Source organism: Equus quagga, chromosome 13 (genome assembly GCF_021613505.1).
Source record: "Equus quagga isolate Etosha38 chromosome 13, UCLA_HA_Equagga_1.0, whole genome shotgun sequence".
In the NCBI taxonomy this organism is placed as follows: Eukaryota; Metazoa; Chordata; class Mammalia; order Perissodactyla; family Equidae; genus Equus; species Equus quagga.
The window spans coordinates 42,151,232-42,173,157 of NC_060279.1; the positions used below are offsets into that span (position 1 = coordinate 42,151,232).

Below are 21,926 nucleotides of genomic sequence, written 5' to 3' on the forward strand. Positions count from 1 at the left end.
GGACTAATCCTTTTTTTCTCCTTCAGGTGCGATGACGATCAGATGTCTAATGACAAGGAGAGGTTTGCCAGGTAATGTAGTAGAACGTCTTGGCCCATGTTATGGGACCAGGCAATTCAAGCATACTGAGTTTTAATTTTATCTCAATGAGAGTTAGTTTCTCTGTCCAGTCTCTCTCCTATTCTGAAAGCTGGTGCAACATAGTAGTATAATTATTGTTTACGTTCAGGTAACATGGATTCAAACTAATCGTATATCTTACACGGTGTTTTTTATGTATATGATAGACAGCTAAACATTGTGCTTGCTGAGCGTCCACAGGAACACAAACAATACAGATTTCTTGGTTGCATTTGTTATTAAATGAGTCTATAAAATCTGTAAAATAATGGTTTTATTCTGTTAAAAATGAGGACATAATTTTTTGGGGGACTGGGGTTTTGATTGAAATAAATTTATTCAGATTATCTGTCAAGATTATGAAAAATACTTTGCTTTTTATTAAAGAAATCTTTCTCAACTCAGATATTAGTTCTCTTTTTAGAAAGTTCATTCTGTATATTACTAAGCAGTAAATTATTTGTTTTTTAAAAATTGTGTTTACAACCACCTCAGAAAAATGAATAATCCAAAATCCAATGCTTAACTGCACACTTACTATTTATTCATTGCTGATCTGCTGTTCTGGGGACCATACTTTGAGAACCACTGATGTAGAAGGCTGAGAAATATCAGTCAGAGTAGTTTAAAATTACTCTGAAGCAGTAAGATACCATCCTAGGCTTTGAGTGAGAGGATAACATATAAAATTCATGGGAGATTTTTCTTTAGTAGTAGTATATAGGATTGATTAAAGAGAGGCACTACAGACAGGGAGGTAGATAGGAGACCGTTGAAATAATAAAACAGCTATAAAATTATGAGGGCCTGTGCTACAGTGGTGGCAATGGCAATAGAAAAGGAGTGCATTTAAGAGGTTTTTGAAGAATTTGTTTATCAAAGCAGATGCTTGTAAACACTTTATGATGTGAACCATCTCTAAAATGAGCAAGTTAATCATAGATATTTGGGGATTCGTTTTCAAACTGCATTAGAAAGTCAAGCCATCAAATAGCAGCATTGGTGAAGGTTCACTCTCTTGACTGAAATTCTAAAAAGCTGTGAAAACATGACCTGAACTATTTTAGTCTTCATTTGTCTAGTTAGTATAAATATTTATACATTCATGAATTTCATACAGAAATATTAGAGTGGATAACGGGTTATGGATATGTAGGAGTAGGAAGAGTAGTAATAGAAATTTCAGATACATAACTTTCTTTCAAACAACAGAGCTCATTCTTTTAAGATATGATTTGTTAAGGTAGTTCACGTCACATATCCTCCTTGGGAATTCAGTGGAGGGTCTTCAAAAGCTGAAAATGTGTGAATTTTCTGAACTTTAAAAAAAAATGATTTGTGGTTTGTTAAGGAACTATAATAATTCAATGAACATGAAACTTTAAACTACTTAATATCATTCAGTTCTCTTTCTATTCTAGTCAATATATATAAATTTTCACATGGTTCTCGTTACTGTGTTATTTTGAGTCTCTTTTTTTCCTGCTGACCATTTTATAGAAGCTTTCCCATATACTGATAAAGTCATTGTACTTGTCATTTTTAATAGCTAAATCGTCTTTCAGCCTGTTAATATGTCATACTTTACTTAGACATTTTATTTGATGTTTCTTTCTTTCTTTATATATATATATATATATATCTAAAATGAAATTAATTACTGATACACTGTCCCACCAAAACCTTGGTGTTTCTTCAGTTGCCACTGATCATTTCAGTATTTCAGTTTTCCAGAGAAACTTAGTGGTAATCTTCTGTAGCCCCCTCCAGGGGAGGAGGAGTTAGTATCCAGCAGTGTTGTGACTTTATTGCAGAGAAAATGGAAAAGTGACTTAATAGAAATTTACTACTTGAGGATCAAATCATTGATAGGGGTTATGCCAGAAGCCTAGCTCTTAGTTTTGTTTATATAATTTTTCCGGTGAAACCTGGTTGGTTTTTTTGTCTGTGAATGCATGTGTGTGTGCCTGTGTATTACAGAGAGATTGTATTTGTGATCACTGTTGGACATTGTTACCGTGATTTACTCTTTGATTTTTTTTTGTTATAGAATAGCGTATGTGGATATCATTTTCTTTCCAGATTGGGAGCAGTGTGTGAGAATGATATTCCCTTGTTTTGTTCTTGTTCAAACTGTACATCCTTGGTCTCTACAGAGATTTATTGGCAAATACTTTCTATGTTCGGATTATGTTACTTTATAATGAATGTTGGCCTTACTTTTATGTTGACCTTTGTGCTGTAAATTACTTTTTCTTTATTCTAACAGATGGCTGTGTAGAGTTACAGGCAAGGTTCCTCTCGGTATTTTCATTTTCCTCTCTCTTCTGTGCATCTGTTTTGTTCTGTTTCCTTTCCCCTTTCCTTTCCTTTCTTCTCTCTTTCCTTCCTTCTTTCTTTTTATTTTAATTTTAGCTTAGTTCATTAATTCTGTTTTTAGGTCGGATGATGAGCAGAGCTCTGCGGATAAAGAGAGACTCGCCAGGTAGGAGAACAGTGTCTTTCAGCATGATGAAGCAGATGCTGCTGCTTTTTCTATCCTTTTTCTTACTTGCTCTCTTCTTCCCCTTTCTCTGTGTTTTTCCTTATCTGTGACAAGAGAGGACAAGATTTTTTAGAAGTTTTTAACAGGAACCTTGGCTTCCCCCATCAGAAAGGGGATGAGTTGAGGGAACTTTACTTAGGTTTTAAGAAATTGCTATTAGTTTATAATTTTCTCTTTTCCTTTTTATCTCAGCACCAAGTTTCACAGAATAAAAAGCTTTTAGAGACAAGGCAGCTGTGCCACGTGGTGCTTTAGCAGAGAAATACTCTTTTATCAGAAAACTAAGACGTATATCCATGTTTGCAAGTAGTTCCTGGTCCTTAGGCCTCTCAAAAATTTACTACACACCTCTCCAGAAGGCTCACTCTTATTTTCCTATGTAGATTCACAGCATAGATTACCGTGTCACAGCAGTACTGGTGTTACTTTAGTGGTTAAATCTTTTGTAGTTTCCTGGAAAAGTTTTAGCAGCTTTGATGTGGCTGTTTAAAAGATTAGCCTTCTGGACTTCAGTGTCAGAAATCTGTCATATACTAGGAAGATGGGTGCTTTAAGTTTGAGAGTAGAATTTTATGTTTCTCAGGCAAAGTAACTAAACATGGACCTCTGTGGTGAGACCTTTTTCCCATTTGGAAAGGAGACTCTAGAGTTCTCTTTGGAGGCTGGTTGTTGCTAAGGTAGAAATACTGCATAAGAAATGTTGTGCCCATATTTTTCTGCTTTCTATGATTTGGGATGACTCAGTAGCAGAAAGATCATTGATACCAACACCTATTTTTACTGCCCCCCACCCCCCACCCCCCATCCCCCATCATTACCTCTCTTAGCTGGGCCACAAGCTCATTTTGCTGCCATTTCAACTCATGCCTCCTACTAACTCACTCTTCAGAAAACTGATTTGGCCTGGTATGGTGGGAAGAGCATTGCATTCATTGGGAATGAGGGCAGCCCTTGCAAAAGCCACTTAATTAACTGCTTGACCTTAGTTTGTTCTTCTCATTAAAAGAGAGATTTATGTTAGATTAGCTGTTTTATTTTTTCTTTTTGTTTTGACAAAGAACTTTTGTTCAGGTAGGATCCTTAAGTGGTAAGAGAAGTAAATAAAAAAGATAAAAGCAAAGCTGCTCAAGTAGAAGCAGAAATGTCGCATGTTGTTTGGTTTTCTCCTTGAGGCATCCCCATGGAAGACACTGAGGAACTATTGAGCTTTTCAGAAATCCAGTTTGAATACTACTGGATTATTATTTTTAACAATGATATCATTCTGTCTTGATTTTGAGGAAGTCAGTATTGGAGATGTGATCTACTTACCCTGGTGAGATCCACATTGTCTGTTTCAGGCCTTTACACATCTTCCTCCCCGTTTCAATTCCACTCTCCAATTCACTTTGTCCCAAACTGGGGACCCATAAGGGACCTCTGGTAAATGGTATCTTATAATCTCTTGAGCTCAGTGCACTGGCACCGCACTCAGATGGAGCAGATATAACTTTGTGCACTAGTGGGACAAATAAAACTTTAGAATCTTCCAGTTCTGCCTCGTGGTGTTGAGAATAAGAGAGAGGCTTAGAACAACATTTTATAAACCAAGTGAATCTATACCATCAATTCTTGTATCAGCTGTTGACCAACATAATTGTGTTGGAAAAAATTGGATATTTTATGTTTTCAGCCTTTAAAAAGTTGAATTAGTAAACACAGAGCCCCAGCCAAGCTATTATTTGTCTTTCAGGAACTTAAGTGAATAAAATCAACATTTTTTTTTTTTTTTTGAGAATGATTAGCCCTGAGCTAACATCTGCCACCAATTCTCCTCTCTTTTGCTGAGGAAGACTGGCCCTGAGCTAACATCTGTGCCCGTCTTCCTCTACTTTACGTGTAGGTTGCCTGACGCAGCATAGCTTGACAAGCGGTGCATAGGTTTGCACCTGGGATCTGAACTGGCGAACCTCGGGCCGCCGAAGCAGAATGTGTGAACTTAACCACTGCGCCACTGGGCCGGCCCCTAAAATCAACATCTTTTAAGACTATCATTTCTTAAAATATCTTTTGTTCTGAGGGAGTAGTAATTCACATAGGAAGTGAAGTTTCAGGAGATAGAGGGAATTGCTGGGATCTGCTTATTCTCTGTCTGCCTTGTTAGTTTCTATTCCATGCTTGTTCTGCATGAGAAGGTTGGCAAACCTTCCTCTAACTTCTGAGACTTAAGCATCCCTAAATCTAAATACCACATTTCTTTAGCAGCTCAGTTGGTATCAGTATCAGTCTCTCTGCTCCCAAATGGCCAGATATGACCACCTGCATGGGGTTTCTCCTCTCTCTCTCCATGCAGGGAAAATCATAGTGAAATTGAACGGCGGCGACGGAACAAGATGACAGCCTACATCACAGAACTCTCAGACATGGTACCCACCTGTAGTGCCCTGGCTCGAAAACCAGACAAGCTAACCATCTTACGCATGGCGGTTTCTCATATGAAGTCCTTGCGAGGAACTGGCAACACATCCACTGATGGCACCTACAAACCATCCTTCCTCACTGATCAGGTCTCTGGGATGTACAGCTCAGAGAGTCTAGAATCTGTTGAAAGTTTTAATCTTTTTGGAGTAATGACCATAATTCTGAATAGTGCATTATATTGGGAGTCAAAGCAGAGCTGAGTCTGTAGATTGTTTAAAAGACAAGAATTCATTTCTTAAGGAAAAATTCTGACCATGGAAAAGTGAATTTTGATCCCTGTCTATAACATTTATTAGCATTGGAACAATGAGAAGTAGAGAAGGCTTGTGAGAACTATGTAGCAAGCTTATAGGTATTTTAGAACTTCACTCATGAATACAGCCTACAAGGTGAAAGAAGAAGACTGGAATCACAGGGAGAAGAGATGGTTATGTCCATGGAGCCGCTTTTCTTCATTGGCTTTAGGGTTATAGAAGATGAAAGAAATCTATTTCTTACTCCTGAAGCAGTTTCCAGTTTTAGTGATAAAAGGAGTCTAACAGGCAGTCATTGTTGCTTAGAGATGTGGTCTGTTACATTTGAGGCACTATGAGAAATATAGAAAAGACAAAAACATTTCCAGCCTTTCAGAAACTCAGTCTGAATATGAATATGTGAGTGGCAGGATGCACACATAAGTGAAAATGATAAAATGCATACAGAGAAGAAATGCCTTTTTAAAAACTTAGTTTATATGGGACTAGATAGATATATATTGGAAGGATGGCTGAAGTGAATAGAGTGTTCAGGCCTGAGTGAGAATGATCAGCAAACACTTCTAAGAGTAAGGAAGCCATGCTCTGTTTTGATTATTAAAAATAACACATGGTTATTGAAGAAAACTTGGAAAATACAGGAAGTATAAGGAAGAAAAAAATTGACCTGTAATACCATCCTTTTATTCAAAAGATAAGAAGGAAGGAAGGAATGTGGTTTGGAGGAAAGCAGTAAGAAGAATTTTCCAAATAGGATGGTCTATATGAAAGCACAGAGAGCACAGATTTTGTATATGTGTACATTGAAATAGTTAATCAATTTGTCCTAACAGTACACATACAGATATTGATTCAACAGACTCCAGTTATACACCTTTTGTGGGATAACTAGGTGCTTTGTGCTGAGAGAAATATAAAGAATAGTAAGAGATAGTCACTGATGGAAACAGACATGTAAATAAATAAATCATGATATAAACACAGAATCAGTTCTATAATAGAGGTGCAATAGTAAATTCTTTATAAGTGCAAATATGGAAACAAAGAATAGGGGAGAATCTTGTAAATATTGGGAATAATTTGAGCAAAAGCCTAGTGAGAATGATTGGGTTATTCAAGGAAAATTAGGTAGTTGAGCATGCCTTGGGAGATAATAGGAAGCTAGGCTTGGACCTGATGATGGAATATTTAGGTGTTATGTTAAATAATTTAGGTTTTAATTTTTAGGCAATGAGGAGCCATCAAAAATGTATTAGTAGATGTGATAGCATTTTAAGTGTCAATTGGAGAGAGTGAAAGCAGGGAAACCACTTCATTAGTCTTGGCATAAGATGACTATGACAGTGACATAGTATTGGAAAATAGAATTGATAAAGCTGAGTTATCACTGGAGTGTGGGAGAGAGTAGTTAGATTTTGAGATTTGTAGCCTGAGAGGAAGGTGATACTGTTAAGTGAGAAAGGGAATACTGGAAGAGCACAGAGTATTGTTTTTTAGGGGGGAGATAACGACAGGTTTTGAGATACTGAAATTCAGTTTCTGGTAGAACATCTATTTGGAAATGTTTAACAGATACTTGGAATTCAGGTCTGCTTAAAGCTCAGGAAAAAAAAATTAGGCAAGTCTAGAGATGTAGACTTGGGTATCTTTTCATAGTGAGAGGGAGTGAATATGATTTCTCAGGGAGAGAGTATGGTATAAGTCGAGACGAGAACTTAAGATAGAACCTTAGAAATGCCTACCTTAAGACTTAAACAGAGGAAAGGGAGCCTGAAGCAGAGAAGAGACATTTAGGAAGGATGCAGAAGTTGGAGTGTGGTGTCATAGAAGCTAGGGGAAAATAAAAGTTAAAGGATAAAATGGACAATGTTGTCATATTCTGCAGAGAGATTGAGTAAAATGATAAAGACCCAGGAAAGGGGACTTGAATTGGGAGTAAGGAAGACATTAGTAACCTGAAAAAAACAGGAATGCAGTGGTTTAGAGTGAAGATTGCAGGGGGATTGAGAAATAAATGAAAGATAAGAGAATAGAGCCAGTGACTATAACATTACTCTTAGTATTGGCTTGGGACTTAAAAAGAGAGATGAGTTGGGCAAAGTTGAGGGAAGATTTGTGTGGACTTGAAAAAACTTGAACGTATTAATAGATCTGAAGGGAAAGAGAAAAAGTGGGAATATTTGTAGAACACATCTTAAAAAGAGACCAGAGGGGGTGAGATCAAGAACTCAATTATTGTTAATGATAAGCCTTTTTATTCCCCATCTTGAGTCATGAGGTAAAGAGGAGGAGGTGGATACTGACATAGAGACATTGAGGAAATATCTATTGGAAAAAACTGTCTTGTTAGTGAACGTAATTACATTTAGAGTGCAAAGCTGTAGCTTTGGATCAGGCAGGAGCCAGCAACTGCTTATGGAGAGATACATATGGCCTGAAGAGTCTTACTTCTTTCCATGAATAATACTATGTGGTTTTTCAGAGTTCAGTATTAACTTTTATTCTCTTCCTTGGGCAGGAGCTGAAACATTTGATCTTGGAGGCAGCAGATGGCTTTCTGTTTATTGTTTCATGTGAGACAGGCCGGGTGGTATATGTCTCTGACTCAGTGACCCCTGTTTTGAACCAGCCACAATCTGAATGGTTTGGTAGCACACTCTATGATCAGGTGCACCCGGATGATGTGGACAAACTTCGTGAGCAGCTTTCCACTTCGGAAAATGCCCTGACAGGTATGAGTTATGTGGATGGAAAATGGGAATTCCTTCCTTCTTTTTTTTTCTGAGACAGATGAGTTGTTTTAGCTCTTAAATTTGTTCATTGAATCTGACAGGGCTTCTAGAATTTCCTCCTTTAATGAATATAATCAGTTCTTTTTATCCACATTCAGATAATACACTTTGTAGTTCATCCTTAGAAAATGTTTCCTTAGTGACAATGCTCATATAAAAGTTTACTTTAATCTTAATATTAGTGTAGATAGTAAAAGACAAACCTACAATAAACTTTTTCCATTCTAAAAGAATTAAATTATCCATGTTTCTGTCTCATTTGTGTGGGTAATTACGTGGTATTTTTCCTACAGTGTAAAGTTTCTTTCCTTCGTTTTTTTTTTTTTTTGTATCTGTACTATTTTTCTGTCTTGTTTTTGTTTTTGATTTTTTTTTGCCGCTCTATTTTAATGTTCTTCAGTCCTTTTGTCAGAGTTTGGCTAAAGGAAACAAGTCACATCTGCTCCTAAGCAACTCTGGAAAAAATTTTAAAGTGGAAGCAGATCAAAACTGGTAATTAAAATAAAATGACAAAAAGTCCATTACGGTCATATGAAAGTTGTTATTTAGTTTCCCCCTCTTTTATGTTTTTATGGATTTCGTTTTTCTAGTTCTTCTTTTCCCCAAAAGTTGCCTTTGATTTCTATATAATAAAGGGAGGAACAGTTTTGGCTTCAGATAGATGTGTGTTCCTATAGCATATGAGATTATTTGTTTTTAAACCAATGACGTTCACTCTGTGTGTGTGTGTGTTTACATGCATGTGTATAAAAATAATTAGACCCAAGAATATAGCCTTGAGTCTTGCTTGCCAACATTACTTTCCACTCGTGCCTTCCCTTGCGCAAGGTTATTTTCAGTGCTGCCTTTGAATTTAAGAGTAAGATTCATTGGTAGGAATTGAGGCATTTTAGGCTTGACAAAAATCCATCCCCTGCTTGGCATATTTTGTTATAAGCAAGGAGATTGGAGCGCATGAACAGAGTGGTTACTTATGTTTGCCTCAAGTACCTCTCCCCCCTCTTCACCACACACAAGCATGCACTCTAGACTGCTCTTCACATTCTTCTTCAGGGCGTATCCTTGATCTGAAGACTGGAACAGTGAAAAAGGAAGGTCAGCAGTCTTCCATGAGGATGTGTATGGGCTCAAGGAGATCGTTTATTTGCCGCATGAGGTGGGTGCCAGGCTGTGGATTATGATGTGACATAGGAAGGATTAAGAGCTGAGGGTTTGGTGTCTGGTCAGAGGAGTTAAACTTTTAAATCCAAGCTCCAGTTGGAGTAAATTTAACTCTCAAGACCCACATGGGTTGTAACACAGAATCAAGTGTTTGATAAAGGAAGTAACATTTACTGAATGCCTCCTATGCCAGACATTGTGATAGGTGCTTTATGTCTGTTATCTCATTTCCCCCAACTGCCCTATAGGGTAGAATTCATAGTTACTGTTTTGCTGATGAAAAAAACAGATGCAAAGAAATTAACCTCCTAGGATTACATAGATAATGTCTGATACAGGATTTTATTTTAATCCATAATCAGACCCCAAACCCTGTATTTTTTCCCAGTATATCACAAGACAACATCCATATACTCAGACCATTTTGGCATTGATTTTTTGTGGAAATTTGAGACTTTCTTATATCTTTTGGTTAGTATTTAGTGTTTATAAATTATATACTGTATATTTTAGAATTCTGAAGAAAGGATACTTTCTGTGGTACTTTCTACACAGGTAGAAATGACATCTCTTAAAATCACGAAATAAGTTCAGGTTGTATAATGAAAATTGACTACATTGTACTGACAAGATGATTATTATAAATAATGAGTAGGACATTATGAAAGGTTTCCTGGGAGAGTTACAAAATTGAATATTACGTGGCTTAGTAGTTTAGAGTAGCTTCTAGACCTAGACTACTGATTTGCCACTTCCTATCTTCTGAGACTTTGAGCAGATTAAATCACTACTTTATGTTTTGATTTCATCTTCTAATATTGGGAGTTATATTAATATCAAGCTTATAAAGTTGTGAGGATAAGATGAATAAATATATGTAAAGATGTTTAGAATAGTACATGGAACATATTAAATTCTATGTAAGTTTTATCTATTATTTTTATTTTAAACGAGAGGGAAAGTAGAGAGGATGGGAGAGAGTGTCCCAATATGTGGACATGGCTAACGCAAAGATATATGCAGGAGAAAGATAAATAGTAACAAAATGTAGCAAATAGATTGGCTTACAGTATAGAGCTGGAGTCAGCAAACCACAATTCTTTATTTGTAAATAAGGTTTTATTGAAACATAGCCATCCCCATTTGTTTACATATTGTCTGTGGCTGCTTTCATGCTATAATGGCAGAGTTGACTAGTTGGAACAGATTGTGTGGCCCACAAAGCTGAAAATACTTACTGTCTAGTCTTTTAGAGAAAAAGCATATTGATCCCTAATGTAGAGAATCTCTGCATTTGAAGAGCATGTGGAACATTTTGACTTCAAATTCTAGGACAGTCCTAAGTTTTAGAAATACCAAACTTGACTTCTCCATCCTCCTTGTTAGGAGCATTGTTACCAGTTTTCTTTGTCTAGTTGTATCCAGAGTCTATCATCTGGCAGTTAACAGATAAGTACTTTAATAGCGCAGCTTAATTGCTTTTAATCTCTCTGTTCATTGAAACAGGTGTGGCAATAGCTCTGTGGACCCAGTCTCCATGAACAGACTGAGCTTTGTGAGGAACAGATGCAGGTGAGATCCTAGGCACTGAAAAACCAAAGGGATGGCCAAGTTCCTGTGAAGATCGTCACTTCTTCGACTATTTTACTGTAGTACTTCCTTGAGCAACCCTCACTCTCATCCCTCACCTCCCAGTTACTTTTTTTTCTGGCAGTATTTTCTAAAGCTTCTTTTGCTCATCCTGTTTAAGGAAGTTGCCTTGTCACTTTACCTACTTTCTTCCTCTTGCAGTACCTTTTATTTGCATTACTTTGGCAAGGGAGAAAAATATGGTGGTCACTTTTGGGTGGGAAAGGTCCAAGTACAGTTATCTTGTTTTCTAAACACCCAGGAGCCTAAAGTTAAAGGTGGTAAGCCAGCATTGCCTTTTAAGTGGTACTGGGTACGTTTTCTCCTTACGCTTGTAATTCTTCTAGGAATGGACTTGGCTCTGTGAAGGATGGGGAACCTCACTTCGTAGTGGTCCACTGCACAGGCTACATCAAAGCATGGCCCCCAGCAGGTATGGAAGTTGGATAGTGATTTCTCCCGTGGTGCAGCGGATTCCTCACAGGATCAGAGAAAGTTAGCTAACGTTTATCGTGTACCTGGTATATACAGCGTACTTTGGTATAAATTGTAAGAAAATAGGAAAGAAAAAGCAGACTCCTTCCCTTCCCTTATGGAGCTTATATTCCAGTTGGGGAGATGGATATGGATTACTCAGACTTAAAAATGATTCCATGTTGGCTGTGTCACAGAATGTAGTTTTTAAATGTGCAAATTCATGATAATGTATACTGAATACTGTGTTCTACACCAGGTATTTGTGTGCAAAGAAACAGTTGGCACTGAAAGTGGTTAATTTAAGCAAGCTTTCTAAAGTAGGAGCAAGACTTTGAGGGAGAAGAGGGAAATGGCTTAACTGTAGTGACTTATAAAGGGGATATTCTCTGCAAAGGCTTTAATTCAGGTTGTGAGCAAATTAGCTTTACTAGAACTTGACGTCAAACAGGGAATGTGAGAAAGGTGATTGGGGTGCGAAGATAAGCCTTTTAAACTGGTTTGTCAGAATTTACAAATGTTAGCAACTTTATTACTTCTCTGCTGGATGGGTATGACTGGGAAGTGGGGGGTGGTGCAGGGAGACAGAAACTAGGAGAAAAGAGAGGCAAGATGGTGTAATGGTGTATTTTGCTAAGAAATTAAACTTTGGATTTGGAAAAACCTGCATTTAATTCTGGCATTGTTTTTTACTAGCAGTATAACTTTGTGTTAAGTTGCTTGCTCTTTATTTAAAAAACCTCAGTTTTCTCATTTATAATTTGTATAATACAGCCCATATGGAATTATTGTAAGGATTAGATTTAATGTAAGAAAAGTACCCAGGCCAGTGTCTGGCATATGGTAGGTACCCAATAAATGGTACTTAAATATAATCAAGGAAAGTTAATTTTAAGCAGTAATGACATTTGCACTTTTTAGTTTATATACTGTATAAACCATATACTTAAGGAATACATGGTCTTTCATACTTTTTTTATTTTTAAGATTGGCACCTGAGCTAACAACTGTTGCCGATCTTCTTTTTTCTGTCCTTTTTCTTCCCCCCTGCTTTTTCTCCCCCAATCCCCCCAGTACATAGTTGTATATTTTTAGTTGTGGGTCCTCTTAGTTGTGGCATGTGGGACGCCACCTCAATGTGGCCTGATGAGTGTTACGATGTCCGCGCCCAGGATCTGAACCGGTGAAACCCCGGGTCGCCAAAGGCGGAGTGCACGAACTTAACCACTTGGCCACGGGACCGGCCTCCTCATACTTCTTTATAGTTCTCAAGGAAGTAATACTTTTCTTGGTAAAAAGAAGGTAACTATGCAAAGAGTAGAGAGAAAATACAGTCTTCTTCCCTTTCCTCATAAAACATTGAAACATTAGCTTCCCTCTTTTCCAAAGGACATAAATAACGATTGGTGTTTGATTTAATTTAAATTTTGGTGGTTTGCTTATTTTAAAAGTCACTGCTACAACCAGCCCTGATGGTCTAGTGATTTAAGTTCTGCACTAACTGCTTTGGTGGCCCGGGTTCACTTCCCGGTCACGTAACCACACCACCCGTCTGTCAGTTGCCATGCTGTGGTGGGGGCCTAGAAGAACTAGAATGACTTACAACTAGGATATATACAACTATTTACTGGGGCTTTGGGGAGGGGGAAAACAAAAAAAAGTCACAGGTTGGGCACGATGTCTGTTCTCTGCCTATGATATAGTCATAGAATGAATGGCTGTCTTCACGTGTGTTTAGTTTGGCCAGCATAGTTTTTTAGAATACTTCAGGTGGGACCGATACTCTGTACTTTATCACAATTGATATGGGTAAAATATATGAATTAATATATATAAAAATACTTAAAACAGTACCTGGCATGTATGGTAAATTCTATGTAGTTATTTACTTTTATTTTTATCTTTTAGCACTCTCTATTGTTTTGTACCTAGCCTCTTCATACTTACATGTATTTTAAATATTTACCTATCTGATTTTTTAAGGCAGTTCAGTTTGAGATCCCTATTTAACCTTTTAACTTCACCTTCCTGAAGGTGTCTCCCTCCCAGATGATGACCCAGAGGCTGGCCAGGGGAGCAAGTTTTGCCTAGTGGCCATTGGCAGACTGCAGGCAAGTGTGAATTTTCCACACCCATATCATCCCTTTTCAATGAGAACAAATCTCCTTCAGGACTTGTTTGTGTTACTTTTCTTTTATTCTCTGAGTACAAGTGAAGAATTGTATAAAATTGCAAATATTTGAAGGAATATGGCATTTGTGGTTAACATTACTTCTCTTGGATTTAGCAGAAGCTGAAGAGGATGAGAGGGAGGCAGATCTTTTCTGGTTATCTTTCATATTTTTACCTTTACAGGGCTGACTTTTCTATTTCCAACTAATTTCTTTTGTTCCTATGCAAAAGAAGAGAGATCTTTTCATTTTATCATTACATGACTAACAATAGAGAAGTGAAATTATTTTGATTTTTCTCATAAAAATAGATAAGTTTCGTGGTTACTTGGCGCTATAATTTTACAATCTGAATAATGAACATAGTATAGGTAAATGAAAGTAGGTGGGTTTTGGGTTGAATGAATTTTCATCTTTCTTTACAAAGTTGGTAAAGAGTACATGTGTAGGAGTGCGGCTAGATCTCATGCCTTCTCTGATTGTGATTTTCATTTTTTCTTTTCCAGATGAGATGTGAAAGTTCAAAAATTCTTTTTTTTAAATTTTATTTTTTTTTAATTGCAGTAACATTGGATTATAACATTATATAGCTTTCAGATGTACATCATAATATATTTCGAATTCTGTGTAGATTACATCATGTTCACCACCCAAAAACTAGTTATAGTCCATCCCCTCACATGTGAGCCTAATCTCCCCTTTTGCCCTCCCCGCTAGAAATTCTTAAAACTGGGAACCTCATGTCTGTACAAATGACCATGAGGAAATAGGAAATACATCTGTAAAGAATGGTGTCTTTTTAATCTCATTTTTATCTCTTTTCTTTCAGGTAACTAGTTCTCCCAACTGTACAGATATGAGTAATGTTTGTCAACCAACAGAGTTCATCTCTCGACACAACATTGAGGGAATCTTCACTTTTGTAGATCACCGCTGTGTGGCTACTGTTGGCTACCAACCACAGGTGAAGAGCTGGAGCTGTTACACCACTGATACTTAGGCCTCTGTTTTCCTGTGGCTCTGCTGAGATTATTTAATCATGTAATTCCAGAGATAGCCAAAACATGTCAGCCCCAGCTCAGAAAAGGAGATGATCTTATTCTATCAATAGCTAAATTTATTCTCAGCTTCCTGCTAAGGTTATCATCTGATCTAGAAAAATATGGCTTGTGAAATTAAGTGGGAACAGCAGGTACAAATATTTATTTATTTTTATTATTGATGTTAATGCAGATTTTATTTAGATTGCTCATTCAGCAGACTGGGTAACTATACCCAAGTTGAGAAATAAGTCATCGTATAAACTTTCAAAACTATAATGGCCAGGAGGGACTTCTGGCTCTGGCTGTGTGAAGAAGTTAGTGAAAAACAGGTCTTGAAGAAGAAGAACGTTAGAGGACTTAATGCTACTTGATTCAATACCTCTTATGAAGCTGTTATTATGAAGACAGCGTGGTATTGGTGTAAAGATAGATACATGATCAGTAGACCAGAATAGAGTCTCTGCTCACATTTATGGTCAATTGATTTTCAACAAAGATGCCAAGACCGTTCAGTGGGGAAAAGAAGTCTTTCCAACAAATGGTGATGGAAAAATTGGATATCCATATGAAAAAAAAAGAAAAAAAGAATTTAGACTCTTAACTCACACCATACCCAAAAATCAACTTAAAGATGTGAATATGTAAGAGCTAAAGTTATAAAACTTCTTGGAGAAAATCTTTGTGATCTTGAATTAGACAAAGATTTCTTATATGACACTAAAAGCATGATTTACAAAAGAAAAAAATGGTAAATTGGATTGCATCAAAATTTGCCTCTTAAAAGGACGGTATTAAGAAAGTGAAAAGACCAGCCACACACTGGGAGAAAATATTCGCAAATCATATATCTGAAAAAGAATTTGTGTCCAGAATATATAAAGAACTCTTATAACTCTCTAAGATAAACAGCCAGTAAAAAGGGGCACAAGATTTGAATAGACATTTCACCAAAGAAGAAATATGAATGGCAAAGAAAAAGATGCTCATCATTATTAGTCATTAGGAAAGTGCAAATTAAAACCACAATGAGATACCAATATATGCCCACTAGAATGGCTGTAATCAAAAAGTGTTAGCAAGAATGTGGAGAAACTGAAACCTTCATACATTGTTGGCAGACATGTAAAATGGTATAGCCACTTTGGAAAAACATTTTGGCAGTTTCCTAAAAAGTTAAATATATAACTTACCATACAACCTAGCAATTCTCCTAGGTGTTTATCCAAGAGAAATGAAAACATATGTTCACACAAAGATTTATATACAATTGTTCATAGCTGTATTACTCATAATGGCCCCAAAGTAGAAATAGTCTAAATGTCCATGAACTAGTGAATGGATACACAAACTGGTATATTCATATGAGAATACTGCTGAGCAATGAAAAGGAATATACCATTGATACATGCAACACCATAGATGAACTTCAAGAATATTATGTTAAATGAAAGAAGACAGGTCCAAAAGGCTGCATATTGTATATGATTCCATTTATATGAAATTTCTAGAAAAGGCAATACTAAAGAAGCAGAAAGCAGATCAATGGTTGGCTAGGGGGTTGGGAGCAGGGATTGACTACAAACAGGCACAGGAGAACTTTGCAGAGCAGTGGACATGTTCTAAAACTGGGTTGTAGTAATAGTTGCACAACTGTTCAAATAAATAGAGATCATCAAATTGTTCACTTAGAATGAGTGAATTATATATATGTAAATTATACCTCAAATCTGTGAAAAATGCAGTTATTTAAAATAAATGTATTATATTCTGAAAAAGAAAAATGCTCTAGAGGCCAGTTGCTTAGCAGATTGCATCTTCTTTTGTTTCTTTTCTTTTTTTTTTTTTTACCTCCACACTTATCTATAATCCTAGGGTAAAGACAGGAGAAATAAAGTCCAAGTCCTCGGCTGATGGGCCAGGAAAGTTAGATGATCATAGAAGTGTCAATCTTACTCTTCTTTTTCGCTTTTAGGAACTCTTAGGAAAGAATATTGTAGAATTCTGTCACCCTGAAGACCAGCAGCTTCTAAGAGACAGCTTCCAACAGGTAACTTTTTTCCCTAGTTTGGGTCAAAATAATATTTTTATCTAGTATCTATTAGCACATTCATTCCACAAATACTTATTGACCACTGATTGAGTACTGTGGCAGACACTACGTTTTACATTCTTTAGTACTTAACCTGTATTTTTAAGGAACAGAAAAGGACCAGTACTTTGAAGCTATGGATAATGTCCAAGGTACTTCCGTTTGGCTTTGGCTGCTCACTGTTTTGTGTCCAACTAGCTGTATCCAAGGGGCTGTCTTTAAAGTATTTAAAATATTCTAGGCTTCACTGAACTGTGGACAGTAGTAGAAAAACTCATTTCACAGTTCTTTTATAGATAGGTGAGAGTTGATTCTTAATTTTAAGCTGACTCTTAATTATAATTTTCAGGCCCTAAATCCTGAAAATGTCTGGTGAATTTAATTTCAGGACAGACTTGGCTGTAGCTAGCAGTTCTTCCTTTATATTAGACTAGTTAATTTTCCTCTTTAAGCCTCACAGGTGTCCTTACTGATACAATGGTTATAATAATAGTACTTTAGAAGATACTTGGGAAGATTAAATAAGGTAATGCATTTAAAGCACATAGCCCAACTTGTAGAGGAAATCAGACAATGGCAGTGAAAAGTCTCTCCCTGTGTCCTAAGTCCTCAGCATCACCACTTCCATCCACTCAGCTGTAGCTCACAGGAGAATCATATTTTGTGTGTGTGTTGTCTCAGAAAAACTATTCTGGCTTCTGTTGAAACCATTGAAAGCTAAGGACGTAGACCGTTGGCAGTGTGACAAGATATTGTACAGGATATTTTAAACTCATGAAATTTATAGTTCTGATGCTTTTGGCCACAGAGTGTCATTTTATTACTTCTGGGAAATGGCTATTTCGCAACAGCTTTAATGGCTCATATATACTCTACATAATCTCAAGGTTATTATTCTGACATCAGTTGCTGCTATGACTTTAGAGTACATAAGTAAAGGTGCTTTTTAATGTGCGGTCAACAACCGCTTACGTAATTGCTGATTTCCAGATTTTGGTGTTTCTTAAGTCTAGATGGATTTTTTTTTTTGCTTGCTTTTCATTACATAAATTTAGCTATTTTCAACAAAGCTTGTTTTCCCACTTTATCCCCCCATTTTGGTTACTACAGTGCTTTGTTTCACACTTCATTTGTAAAAGTTTTATATATATATATTTTTTTTAATTTTTAATTTTTTTAAAGATTGGCACCTGAGATAACAACTGTTGCCAATCTTCTTTTTTTCCCTGCTTTTTCTTCCCCATATCCCCCCAGTATATAGTTTATATTTTAGTTGTGGGTCGCTCTAGTTGTGGCATGTGGGATGCTGCCTCAGTGTGGCCTGACGAACAGTGCCATGTCTGCACCCAGGATCCGAACCAGTGAAACCCTGGGCCTCCAAAGTGGAGCACGCGAACTTAACCACTCAGCCATGAGGCTGGCCCCTATATATATATTTAGAATGTGCCATTTTATTATTGCTGAATGAAAATGAAAATGTCCCATTTTCTGCTATAATTCTCAGATTGTTACATCAGCAGTTAGTTACTGCCACACTCGTGTCAGCTTAAAACACAAATGTTATCACTTACTGTTTCTTAAAAAACAATTTAAGGTGTAGGCATCTTGAAGCACTTGAGTTTATACTTCATTGGAATATATATGTCCAGCAATAAGCAGGTTTTCAAATCCAGTACTTAGTTTGTGTACAAATGTAATTATGTTTATTGTGTACATATTGTACAGAGCATGCGTGTTAAAAGCTACTTACCATGGTTTAAATGCAGATGTTCACATCTCATTTTTTTGGTCATGTTAAGTAAACATTGATTTTCTTAAAAAAAATAAAAAGCACATAGCCCAGTGCTTGACATAAATGTTAGCTGCTAATATTATTTTATTATTGTTAGAGAGGGAGAGTCAAAAGATTATTTTCTATTCCATGAGACTAGAAACTAAAATAATCTAAAATAACTTTCTTTTTAAAAAGAAAAGCAGGGGCCAGCCCTGTGGCCGAAGGGTTAAGTTCGTGTGCTCCGCTTTGGTGGCCTAGGGTTTTGCTGATTCGAATCCTGGGCGTGGACATAGCACCACTCATCAGGCCACGTTGAGGCGGCATCCCACATAGCACAACCAGAAGGACCCACAACTAAAATAGACATCTATGTACTGGGGGGATTTGGGGAGAAAAAGCACACCCCCCCCCCCAAAAAAAACAAAAGCAAAACAAGACAAGCCAACTTAGTTTTATTTATAGAAACCTCCACAGGTGCTGTGAAAACAGAAATTCTCAGGTTTGGGAGAAAAAGCTAGGATTAAGGAGCAATGTGTAAGTTATATTCAGTGTTATTAAACTTACAAATTTCTAGTACAGACTTGTAAAGCTATATCAGCATATCTTTAAGGAAATTTCCAAGGGAAGTGGAGAAACAGTCTTTTCTCTCCTGGAAGTAGTTGCTCCTCCTTTTTGACTTTGATTAAAGTGGTCAGATAGCTTGGGGCTCTGGGAAGAAGCATGATAAATATGCCTCCTCATTATTTAGTCACTTAGGTTTCACTCCTCATCATGCTTTGATTAGTAACATTGAAAGAGACTGGTACTTCAAGGATGGTGACACAAGAATCTTAGAGTTGTAGAAATGGGAAATTTAAAAAAAACTTTTCTAAAGAGAATTTCTTATGGGTTTCACTGATAGCATGAAAACTTTTTCAGGTGGTGAAGTTAAAAGGCCAGGTGCTGTCTGTCATGTTCCGGTTCCGGTCTAAGAACCGAGAATGGCTCTGGATGAGAACCAGCTCCTTTACTTTCCAGAACCCTTACTCAGATGAAATTGAGTACATCATCTGTACCAACACCAATGTGAAGTATGTACCATAAAGGCCTTTTCCAGTGTTGGGATTTCTCATGGGCCAAGTCTGCTTAGCCTTGTCAGGCTACCTCCTTCTCTTCTACTTTTCTGGAAGTAAATACCATTAGTTTGAAGTTCCTCATCTTCCAACTTCTTAGAATTTGGGGTAGTTTATCCAGGTAGAATAAGATTTTAAATAATAGTTTAGAGACTAGGTTCTGAGGTGTGAAGCGTTTGTATTTCAATTTTATGTTTCAACCCTTTCTAGAAAGGATTTTGTTTTGTACCTCAGTTTATTGCTCTTGTCTTGCAGTATTTTTCTCCTAAGCAAGTGTCTGCAAACTCTGTAAACATTCAGATAGTAAATATCTTAGCTTTGTGGGGCATGCAATCTCTATTGCAACTACTTAACTCTGCTTTTGTTGCACAGAAACAGTCCTAGACAAACGAAATGAGCAAAGATGGCTATGGTCCAGAGGCTTATTTACAGAAACTAGCGATGGACTGGATTTGACCCATGGACCATAGTTTGCTTTAGAGCATAGTTACATCCACTCTTTCATTAGTTTCTGTTGCTCTATTCCTTGATTCCTTTCTTTAGAGCTTTCTCTCTCAGCTTTGTAAAAAACAGTTTTACTGAGATAGATTTCAGATACCATACAATTCACCCATTTAAAGTGTACAGTTTTTTTTAGTATATCACAAGGTTGTGCAGCTATTACCATAATATAATTTCACTACATGCTCATTCCGCTTTAAGAAATCCTCATTAACTGTCATCCCTCCGCTCAAGCCCTATACAGCTAGTCTACTTTCTGTCTCTATAAATTTGCCTATTCTAGGCATTTCATATAAATGGAATCATACAATATGTGATTCCTTTATGACTGGCCTCTTTCACTTAGTATAATATTTTAAGGATCATCCATGTTGTAACATGTGTCTGTACTTCATTTCTTTTTATTGCTAAATAATACTTCTTTGTATGGATATACTACATTTTGTTTATCCGTTCATCCGTTGATAGACATTGAATTGTTTCCATTTTTTGGCTATTAAGAATTCTGCTCTGAATGTTTGCATACTAGTTTTTGTGTGGTTATGTTTTTGTTCTCTTGGGTATATACCTAGGAGTGGAGTTGCAGGGTCACATGGTAACTCTGTGTTTAATCTTTTGAGGAATTGCTAAACTATTTTCCAAATCTGCTGTAGCATTTCATATTCCCATCGGCAATGTATGAGGGTTCCACTGTCTCCACATTCTTTGTCTTTTATTGTACCCATCTTAGTATCAGTTGTCAAGTTCCTTTTCCATTTTATCTGTGTAGAATTGGCTTTGAACCCACCTTTTGAAGATCTGATTATAAATAATTAGCAGATGAAAGTAATACCTGGTGACAACATTGAGTCTGTATCCTCCAGTTCAATTTTTAGGGCTTGTAAAGTTTAATTCTTTGCTAATTAACTTAGTATAACAGTGGATTGAATTAGAAATTTTTATTAGCTTAGGACTCAGGTATATGATCAGGATCATTGTAGGTTTTTTTATGTTTTTGCATCTTTAGATTACAGAGTAACTATAGTTTTGTGTTTCCATTTTGTTTAAATTTTGAAATTTTTAAGTCTTTTTAAGAACTTGTTTCTGGCAGTAATGGCTTTCTTCATTTTTACAAACAGTTTTTCCACCAAAATTAATTTTAATTAATTCTTAATATTTTATTTTTAACGAATGTTCTTTATAGAAAATTTGGGAAGTATTGAAAACACTTAAAGAGGAGGAAAAAAATACTCATTATCCAGAAATAGCCTTTGTTAATGTTTCAGTGTATGTACTTTCAGATTTTTACTTACACTTTTTTTGAACACAATATATAAATATACACACATACACATATCCCCAACAACTAGGTATTGAATAACTAGAAGGAGTTAGAACCCAAACAGGATAAACTCTTATGCCAGAGGACATAGTTTCTATTTGTACCATGTTGTCCATAGTGAATGATTTGCTGAATCTGAAGTTATAGGTTACCTGTAGGATTGGACTTGAAAGGAATTTATTAGTGATTGCCCCACCTACAGGTGAGTCTATGGAACTTTATGTACAAATAGAGTCAGATACTTTTTTTTCTCTGTTCTGTCTACTCTCCATTTTCCCAGGAACTCCAGCCAGGAACCACGGCCTACACTGTCCAGCACAATCCAGAGGCCACAGCTAGGTCCCTCAGCTAATTTACCCCTGGAGATGGGCACAGGGCAGCTGGCACCCAGGTGAGAAATGATGGAAGAAACATTTATTGAGCAGTGACTAGCCTAGGGGGTGGCCGTCTGCAATCCTCTTTGTTTGTTTATGTCTTTAA

At 36.7% G+C, this 21,926-nt stretch overlaps 1 protein-coding gene across 5 annotated transcripts in view; it reads left to right on the top strand.

Annotated features, from left to right (window-relative positions):
• Nucleotides 1-21,926, top strand: part of ARNT (aryl hydrocarbon receptor nuclear translocator) — a 62,892-nt gene that overhangs the window by 35,039 nt on the left and 5,927 nt on the right. For 3 of the 5 annotated variants that reach the window (XM_046682480.1, XM_046682482.1, XM_046682483.1), the window contains exons 4-15: nucleotides 27-71; nucleotides 2,561-2,605; nucleotides 4,998-5,211; nucleotides 7,898-8,111; nucleotides 9,225-9,327; nucleotides 10,839-10,904; nucleotides 11,309-11,394; nucleotides 13,470-13,546; nucleotides 14,436-14,570; nucleotides 16,622-16,696; nucleotides 19,431-19,582; nucleotides 21,727-21,837. In XM_046682480.1, coding sequence (XP_046538436.1) covers nucleotides 27-71; nucleotides 2,561-2,605; nucleotides 4,998-5,211; nucleotides 7,898-8,111; nucleotides 9,225-9,327; nucleotides 10,839-10,904; nucleotides 11,309-11,394; nucleotides 13,470-13,546; nucleotides 14,436-14,570; nucleotides 16,622-16,696; nucleotides 19,431-19,582; nucleotides 21,727-21,837 — 1,323 coding nt within the window. The remainder of the gene's footprint in view (nucleotides 1-26; nucleotides 72-2,560; nucleotides 2,606-4,997; nucleotides 5,212-7,897; nucleotides 8,112-9,224; nucleotides 9,328-10,838; nucleotides 10,905-11,308; nucleotides 11,395-13,469; nucleotides 13,547-14,435; nucleotides 14,571-16,621; nucleotides 16,697-19,430; nucleotides 19,583-21,726; nucleotides 21,838-21,926) is intronic. The other 2 variants (XM_046682484.1, XM_046682485.1) reach the window with 1 other exon arrangement.